This window comes from Cynoglossus semilaevis, chromosome 10, assembly GCF_000523025.1.
Source record: "Cynoglossus semilaevis isolate Cse_v1.0 chromosome 10, Cse_v1.0, whole genome shotgun sequence".
Taxonomy (NCBI): domain Eukaryota; kingdom Metazoa; phylum Chordata; class Actinopteri; order Pleuronectiformes; family Cynoglossidae; genus Cynoglossus; species Cynoglossus semilaevis.
Genome location: NC_024316.1, coordinates 20,681,487 through 20,691,122, shown reverse-complemented (window position 1 = coordinate 20,691,122; position 9,636 = coordinate 20,681,487). Strand labels below are relative to the sequence as shown.

The window sequence follows — 9,636 nt, the reverse complement described above, 5'->3', positions numbered from 1 at the left end:
GAGGAGGAGGAGACGGCCAGAGAGCAGCTGTGATCACCTCTGCACCCTGGTCTCCAGAGCACAGACGCTTCATTAAAATGAGAATCAGAGAGAATGTATTGATCCCCCGGAGGAAACGGTTGGCATTACATCTCACTTCCATCAGTGTAGCATATTGAAGAGCATGAAAATATATATATTTTTTTTTAAATACCAAAAACTTAAAAAGCTTCGATAAAGATAAGATGTAATCACAAATACAAGTACGTACAGCGCCCAATGCGAATGTAAAGTTAGCAGATTTCACGTACTTGCAGTAGAATTATATATTTCACAATTATATTCCAGAAAAAAAAAAAATATATATATATATATTTCTCCAAAGAACATTTTAAATACCAACTTCACGACCAGCTGCGGCCAACCTGCAACAGCACCATGTCCCACAAGGGGGGCCTGCCCCCCACTTTGAGAACCACAAGAAGGTGAACGATTCAAAAATACAGTTCGGATTTTTTTTTTCCCCAACAAGTTGTGTTTGTGTGTGATTCTTGTATAGCTATAATTTTTTTTTGTAAATGACTATTGTCTTTTGTGAGGACATTTTAAAGTCCACTGACAAGAGAGCACTCGAAAGAATTCAAAGTTAGGATTAGTGTCAGGTTACAGTTAAGACAAGAAGGAAATGAGAAAATCTAAATCTAAATCTAAGATAAAAAAAAAACAAAACACCCAAACACTGCTTGTAAAAATCTAAGATAAAAAAAACAAAACACCCAAACACTGCTGAGAGTGAGTGCAGATTATGAAGTCGTGTTCATGTTAGTGTGAACACTTGTTTGTTTCCGTGTGTTGGTCCCTGGAGGTCCAGGTGACGGTCGTCAGCTGGGACCGACTCTCCGTTTCCTACACGGCCTTTAATAATACCACGATAACAAAACAATAATAAAATAAAAGCATTAGGAGGACGACTGACGCCAACATCACGTCGTTACGACATATCTGAGCCAGAAGTTTGACTCACTGTGATAACGTTTTTTTCTTTCTCTCACATTAACAAATGTCTTTCACAGAGATTCTTTTTGTAGAAAAGGCCAGAGGAGCTGAAGGCTTTTAATTTGAAAAGAAAAATGTTGTTCTTCAGTAGCTGGTTTACTGGCAGAAACTGAAGAAGATTTCAACAGCCGCTGGGAGTGGAGCTAAATGGAAATCCCATTCAGCTGAGGAAAATCCACAGGAAAACGACAGGAATCAAGTTTCAGCTGCAGCAGCAGCAGCAGAACGATAACCAAGACGAGGATTCTGAGAAGTCAGGCCTGTGCACTGATAACACTGGTTTCCATGAGGAACGAGTGCAGTGTTGGTGCGTTAGATGGTGGGATCTGACAGCTGACTTCCTGTTTGGCACAACAAGTACAGGTCTGGTGTATAAATTCTTCGTAATGGAGATTATCCTGGGATAATCCTGGGACCACCAACGTCAAGCGGGTAACCAGGGTACTGAGCCGCCATCAGCCTTCACTGCCGTTTTTTAATCCTCCATGGAGACATCAGTGAAGTTACTCAGAGTATTTACTTGTAATGACCTAAAGTATTCAAAGGTTATACATCTTCATTATATTATACTTCCTTAAAAGTCACAGTCCAAGTGTCAAGGACCACAGTTGGGCCAACAAGGTGGTAGCGGTTAGCACTCGTGCCTTACACAGAGACGATCCAAAGAAGTTTTTATGTTTAAATTCCTCGTTCCATTTAACATCACACAGGAAATACAATTTTGTACCGAAGTAAATATGTTCGTTTCTAACCATGTAATAAAAAAAAACGAAGTTTCTGCAGGTGAATTCATCTGTGCTCTGAAGACAAACTGAAACCTTTGTGGTTCACCTTTATATATGTATATGTTATACATGTATATATTGTACATATATATATTTTGTATGTGTTCCCGTGGTCCACAGTGTTACGTCACATGGAAACACAGGTTTATCTGAGCTTCTGTTTTCCATCATGTGAAGCTCTGTCCCAGTCGACACCCGTCAGGACAAAGGTAGGAAGACGACCTTTGACTCAGTGATGACACAGCACAGGCAGGGACACGTAGGCAAAAAAGGTAAAGAAATGAAAAAAAAAAAAAAAAGGGGGGGGGGGGGGGGGGGGGGGTTAATGAATACAAAAAGAAAAATCAGTCAGGTCAAAGCTTTTAAATCCTTAAAGGAGAGCGGAGCGTGAAGTTTGCTTTTCTAGGACGACTTAAGAACCAAGTCAGGTTAGAAACCATTCTAGCCACAAAAATATAAAAAAAAAAACTGAAGCCAAAAAAAAAAACACTATTGTAGATCAACTACAAACTAATTTACAGCTCAGAAAAAAAAATCAATAATAGGAATAAAAACAATTAATAATTAACTAGTCTTTTATTCAAGGAATAAATGTAAATGTGTTGTTTTAGGTCATTTAAAAAATATATTATTGCCAAGACCCCACCCCCCTTCCATCTCAATGTTTGTAATTTTCTTTCAGAAATGTCCATTTTTTAATCAATGACATCATCATTCTGCCAGTACCTGAAAAATATAAAATTCCCCAATGTAGCACAAGAGGGCGCTCAGGTACCACCACTGATTTGCATGCCATAGGTTGAGAACCACCGCCCTAAACTATCAGAGAACGTACATTCTTTTTCTTCAACGTGTTAATACTTTGTCCAACGCTGTAAAATCTTCAGAATTTATTAAAAAAAAAAACAAAAAAACCCAACATCACATACCAGCTCTGCAGCTCACCAAACGTCTTCTTCATCCTCTTGACTGAAGAGTCCATCTCCTCCTTGACGACCATCCTGTAGCGAGTCAGAGAGGCCGTGCATCTCTGCAGGTCCTTCACCGAGCGGTCGACGTTGGAACCTGAGGGACAGACAATTAAAAATTTTTTTTTTTTAAAAATCAACAATCTTTTTTTCATCCTGAGGCTGAATTTTTTCTCGTATCACGGTGTTAACACCAGACACACCGCTGAATTTTTTCCTGGTATCACGGTGTTAACACCAGACACACCAGGAGAACAGAGTTCCATGTCCTACATTTGGTTCTGTGGAGTTTGGAGCCGTTCGGGAAGTAGCTAAGACTACACTCCATGTCCTACATTTCTGTGGAGTTTGGAGCCGTTCGGGAAACTTTTCATGGCGTTTAAATGCAGGACGTTCTGCGATCAGACGTGTTCTCGAAGAACAGCTAAAAATATACACGCCGCTTTAAAAAGAGCCAGGAAAAAAAAAACAAACAGTCGGAGGAGAAGTCACAGTGACTCATTTATGTCAGTGAAAATGTGTTGTTTTGAAAAAAATATGGACCAAGATGTCGGTCCAGAACTCTAACTCTTAGGGTCGATGTTAGACACGACCCTGCAGCGCTGCTGAATGTTGTGTTGTAAAATACAATAATATACTGAGGAACTCACGTTCAGAAAATCAGTGCTCCTTTATTAGGAAACATATGACTTTTCTCTTCTACTGCTGTTGTATTTATTGCTGTTTCTTTAAACCACCTGAAGAGACAAAAACTTTGAACTAACTAACGGCCGCCGTTCTCTTACTCATTTTCTTGGCTCCTGCAGACCCCGGCTCATCGGCGCCGGTCACTAACGAGGAGGTGGGGGCGTGAGAGTTTGAGCCCGGCTTGCGACGCGTCTTGTTGCCTCTCGGCCCCTGGTGATTCCTCACTTCCTGCGGAGGAGCGGGACTTGGAGCTCTGACTTGGTTTTCTGCCTCGGCACCTGTGGGAAAATGGAAAAGGTTTGAACGAAATAAACACGTGCTGTGACTGTACCAGTCTGACTGTAACAGTCTGACTGTAACAGTCTGACTGTACCACTGTGACTGTAACAGTCTGACTGTACCCGTCTGACTGTACCACTGTGACTATAACAGTCTGACTGTACCGAGGATACGACTGTACCGAGGCCTCCGACTGTGCCTGTTGTCTTTTCCGGCTGTTCTTACCGGCTGTTTCAGACGTGGTGGGCTCAGAGTCGAGCTCCGCTGCATCCAAGGAGGCCGAGTCCAACTGTTCGCTCAGGGAGTCCAGGGACTCTCCATCCGCCACGGACCCGTTGGCATGAAAGCCGTTCATCTGGTCCTTCCCGTCCTCCGTGGACGTGGCTTCAGGTGGAGGCGGCTCTGCGGAGGCCTCCACTTGAGGCTTGGGCTTCTTTTTCTTCTTGGGCTAAACGTGAAAATATCTGTGTCAACAACTTTTGTTCAAGGTTTTCTCTTTGTTCATTATCTTTTTGTCTAATCAGCGCTGAGACCTGAGCTGCTGAGGGTGAGATTAAAACAACAATCACAAAACAAAACAACAACTTTAGCTTTTCAAAAACTGACAACGACTTAACCAAACAGGGAAACTTTCAACATGCAGGTTTTTTTTTGTTTGTTTGTTTTTTGCCCCCACCTTCTTTTTGCCGGTGACATTCCACTCCTTCAGGATCTCAACTGCGCTACCTGAGGCAGAAACAACGACAATGACACAGGTGCACAGTGACACAGCACAGGTTTGAAAACATGCATCTCATAACTTTTATTGCCCTGGAGGCATCGTGTACACAGAAGAAAATGTGAGAGAAAGTCACATGACGTAGAGGAGCCACTTCCTTGTTCTATATTTACACCTGCACAACTTGAGGTATGTGTGAAACTTGCCTCTTAAATACAAAACTCAGAATGCGTGACACAGGCTCTCAGGGTGAAGCTCAAGCGTCTCATCGGCGACGAGCCGCAACAACAGGTCCAACTGCAGCTACTGTCGCTAATTGTCAACTAATTTCCTTGGAATTCTAAAGGGATCGTCTGGGACGTTCCTTTGATGATAAAGGCTAATGTTTTTTTCGTGTGGTCCAACTGTGATGTCAAGTACAATTTGTCTTTTGTTTTTAAGGGGGAATCTGATCAGGGTCACATTAACTAATCATTGACAACTGTGGGAGGACGGATCATCAGACGATGTTTAAAAAAAAAAAGAAAAAAAAAAAACCCAGATGAAGAGGACGGAATAGAAACTGTTCTGACTGTAGTCAGAGAGAAGCGATGACTCGTGTTTTGTTAAATATATTTCTCACGTCATGTGACCTTCAGGCCACCAACCATACCTTCTAAGAAGGCCTGAACAGCTTTGTCGACGCAGTTCTCAAAATGCTGCAGGACCAGCACAATCTCATTGTTGCTTTTGTTGGGGACGACGGCTCGGACCGCACTGATCTGAAGGGAAGAAGACAAGAGGACGAAACGTGAGACGTGGACTTGTCAAAACCACGAGGTAAAAAACAGTAAAGCTGCCGTGATATAATACACAGAGGTAAACAAGTCGTTTTCCACCACTTCACAGTCACAGACTTTACAGAGTTTTTGGCTGGAAAATATATATATAAATATATGTTTGGGTGCACTGCAGTGAAAAGAACGAAAAATATACAAATTAATATAAGCATACATTTATATGTACACATACATATATAGGTATATAAACATTTATATAAATATATAAATACATATATGAATAAATACACATGTATACATATAAAAATATACACATGTATAAATGAATATATATACACTTGCATATATATTGATATATATATATTGAAATATATATGTGACTATATGCACATACATATATACAAAGTAAGCAAAATAATACGTAAATAAGCTGCAGTGAGTTGTCACTAAATATTAATAAATACTACTTAATAATAAATAAAACAATATATAACACTCTCTGGATGAAACTATTTCCTTGTATGTAGTTTTTTGTAGTTTTCAAAAACAGATTAATTACTGTTGTCAGGAGCTGAAATGAAACTAAATACATAGTTAATAAATGACTAATATAAATATGGTGCAGACACAGATTACAGTACAATTACTGTGGGAAAAATAAAACATAAAAATAAAAAAACGACAAATTTAACCTCCAATAAACCACTGACACAAAGGCAGCAGCAGGTTTTTTGGTGTTCTTATATCAACAGGCTGCAGTCAGACGCCACGTCTTACCTTCTCCTTCATCCTCTCTGCCGTTCCTCCCTGCGACATGACCATTTTTGAGCGGGTGTCAAACACTACCCCAGATGTATCTGCAAGAGACAGTAAAGAAGGTTTGGTCCGGCCCTCCCATCTTATTTGCCAACCTCCAGGAACAGGTCATTTGCAAAACAAAACCACTCGCAAACCACTTCACAGATTCACCGAGTCAGCGGCCAATCATCTTCCAGCTGCTCTCTTAAAGGGGACATACCGAGATACTAATACTAATGCGCCGAATTAATACGTAATTCCTTGACATGAAGAGTCGAGAATGAACCTGGATGTTCGTCAGCGGTCAGTCATTAACGTCGTTACTTCAACATCACTGCGATAACCACAGTTGTATAACTTCACTGACTGACAAGACAGACAGCCGTCAGTGGCGTTCCTGTACACAAGGAAAACAAACAGTGGATTCCGGCCCAGGTAGGAGCGGTAGTGTGGGTGGAGCTGACCGGTGTGGGGGCGAGGTTTATAATTACTAAGCGCTCATGACGTCACAGAGCCGACCAAATTGGAACGAGTCCTTTCCAGATTGTGGCAGTTTATAAAACGTCTTCTCAGTTATTGAAACTGAATCCTAAGTGGACAGACGCTCCAAAGAGAAAAAAACAGGGACAAAAAAAACAAAACAGCCGTGTTGGTATCTGAGAACTCTGCGGGTTAATCAGGCAGACAACAACAGCAGGACGGAGCCTGATGTGGGGACGGAATCAAAGCTCTGGTGAAAATAAAAAGAGAAAAAAAACCCCAACTCATCACATCTGGGTCTCCGACGTCTGGAGTCTGCATCAGATTCACATGATTCATAACCGTTGGACTCCAAAAAGACATTCTTGTCAGAGAAACGACCTCAGTGCTCCCTACAGCAAAGGCCAAATAAAAACTGGGCCACGGAACAGCTGAGAGTGAAGAGTCGGAGTAAAGTCCAAAGTTAATCCGTGGACATATATAGACAATACGGAGAAAAAAAAAACTACAGTAAAGTTGTTTTTTCTCCACGTGAAAGTAGGTTAATGTTCACGTCCTGGGATTTAACTTTTTTTACATATGTACATTTATCTGGGAAATACCAAAGTCATCCAAGCACCAGCGACAACATGTTCAAAGAGTTCTAACAAGGACAAAAACAGAAGTGAACTCACCCTTCTGGCTGTTTTTCTTTGCCATGATGTCAGGTCGGGGGATCAACACGAACGACTCGGCTTCAAACCTCCTCCAGACGAGGGAAGAAAAAAAAAAAAAAAAGGAGAAACTGCTTGGATTTGTTCAACACCGATTTCAACGGTTGCGTATTTCCTCTTGTAGGTGCCAACGGGCCTCACAACAGGCAGAAGATCGATCCTCTGACACCGAGGACAAGACTCTTCACAGAGTCGATGGAAACCTGTGATGTGGAAGAAATGGGAGAAAGAGAATTCAGCTCCGAAGAGAGAAAAAAAAAAAAAAAAAACTTTTCACTGGCAACAGAATATGAATGAAAAAGCAGCTTCTACCAGCGACCGTCTGGCGGAGCACGGCCAAAAGAAAAAGAAAAAAAAAATCTGCAGTTGATTTGTCTTTTGGCAAAAGTGTCGAATTAGTGAAGAGAGGAAAAAGTTAGTGGGAATTTAGGGCAACATCTCAGAAGGGTATTTCCTTTGTCTTCCCTCTGCAGGGGAGGTGGCTTCTTCGGAGCGCTACTGTGAGTTAGCATACGCTAACCAACCACTGAGAAAGTTCAAACTGAGTGAGTGACGGCCACGTATGTGCTGAATAAGATACGTTAGATTTGGATTTTACATAGTAGATGTAAACGTGTGTGTGTGTGTGTGACAATGACATCGTATGTAAGGTTCTGTAAACCAAACAGAATGGTCGCACTAATAACGCAACACCTTGTTTGTTTTTGGGCGATGAGTCGTATTTACCTTGGCTGTTCTCAAATTAATCTTGCGGCAAATACAATCAGGGAAACAATTTGTTTTACATCAGGTTTGGGAGATCGGAGGAGATTGGAGACGTTCCTGCCGCAACGTCCTCCACCGACACGATGTGTACGTTTAAATGGAGGCGAGAAAAAAGAAAGGAAGGCATAGACCAGCAGCCTAGCTAGCTAACATGTTAACGAGTAATAGATTTGTTCCACGTTCCGGTCAGAAAGAAGAAGAAACATCGGAAGTTTGACGATGATCATCTAAAGTTTTTTGGAATTTTTTGACTTTTTTCATGGTGTTTTAATAGAAGATTGAAATATAAAAAAATGTGTTTATATTCGCAACCTCCTATGTAAGTGCACTTGCTTATGTGTAAATGTATTTGGGTGGGTGGGGTGGAGTTGGGACGAGGGAGGAAGGGTTCCTCTTCTAGGACAGCCCACAACAGTGGGCTTTGACCCCTGGTGGAAGAAATGCAGATTTGTAATTCCTGCTCGAGGTTATCCAGCAAGACAAAATGGGGGGGCAGGGCCCCGTACGAGGGCACTGATCTATGGCAGAGGGGACACGGCAAAAAAATACATTTTAATTTAATATTTTTTTCTTTTCTTTTCTCTGTCCCACAGTGAAGAAATGATTTTTTTTTCTGTTTAATGAGAACCACAGTTTTGCAACAAAATAATTTGGGGCGATTGTTCGCCAATAGCCCAATCCACAAAGCGGAGGGGGGAGGGGGTGAGGGGGGGGACTGGTCCAGGCTCTTTGACTGTTAGTAACTCTGGGGGAGGAAAAGTATTTTCCACCATTGTACAAAAAAAAAGACTAAATAAAGAACGCATTCACGACGCACGGCAGTCAACCCTGTGCTGTGGTGCTGCGACGTGCACATCTGCTTGGATTACGTCCCCTCCAGCCCGAGGACCCAACCAGAGCAGCAGTGGACGGGGTTTTTACGAGCCAGCTGTTTCTCTGTCTTGTGTTTCCTTTCTGCCCGTGCTGCTGTAGAAATGGAAACTTAAAAGCAGTTCAAACCCACGCCCAGCTGATTAGGAGTTTGCATGCCACAGTCCAGGTCCACCACACCTTCACAGACGTCAAGACCCACAGATGAACAGTCAACAAGTGTCACTGTCACATCGTCACGCAAACACGGAGACGCGTCATGTTTGCCAAGAGGGATGGTGCTTGACTTTTTAAAGAGAGCCAAGAAGAGCGCACCAGCTTCAGTCGGCCACTGGGGCGTCCAAGGTGGAGGACCAGAGCAGAGCGGAGTGGAGTGGACCAGGGGGGAGGAAGGGGATAGTGGGAGGTGAGGAGGGGGGTTCTGCAGTTTGTAAAACTTTATCAAAGTTTTCAATGTTTTTTCCAATCACTGCGTAAATCAACACACAGTTGATCATAATGATCATCTGCATAAAAAAAACACAAATACAGTCAAATCAAACAGGGATTATCGCCGCGGCGGCAGGAATGTAGGCATTTCAGCCACTGACTATAAAACCTGAGTGTTATTATTATTATTACTGTTGTTATTATTTAGACTGTATTTGCAGCCTTAGCCTGGGCGAGTTACAGGTTTAAACCGGATTACCTGCCGGGTTTGATGCTTTTGGAAAGGAGGATTACTTGAGTAATGGATACACATATAACAATAATTATACC

At 42.0% G+C, this 9,636-nt stretch overlaps 1 protein-coding gene across 2 annotated transcripts in view; it reads right to left on the bottom strand.

Annotated features, from left to right (window-relative positions):
- The window catches only part of spats2 (spermatogenesis associated serine rich 2), an 18,615-nt gene that overhangs the window by 4,801 nt on the left and 4,178 nt on the right, over window positions 1–9,636 (bottom strand). For both annotated transcript variants that reach the window (XM_017035621.2, XM_008319492.3), the window contains exons 2-8: window positions 7,204–7,445; window positions 6,029–6,108; window positions 5,125–5,233; window positions 4,431–4,480; window positions 3,980–4,202; window positions 3,574–3,753; window positions 2,750–2,885 (exon numbers count right to left, since the gene is read on the bottom strand). In XM_017035621.2, the coding sequence (XP_016891110.1) occupies window positions 2,750–2,885; window positions 3,574–3,753; window positions 3,980–4,202; window positions 4,431–4,480; window positions 5,125–5,233; window positions 6,029–6,108; window positions 7,204–7,228 (803 nt within the window). In that variant the 5' untranslated portion in view covers window positions 7,229–7,445. The remainder of the gene's footprint in view (window positions 1–2,749; window positions 2,886–3,573; window positions 3,754–3,979; window positions 4,203–4,430; window positions 4,481–5,124; window positions 5,234–6,028; window positions 6,109–7,203; window positions 7,446–9,636) is intronic.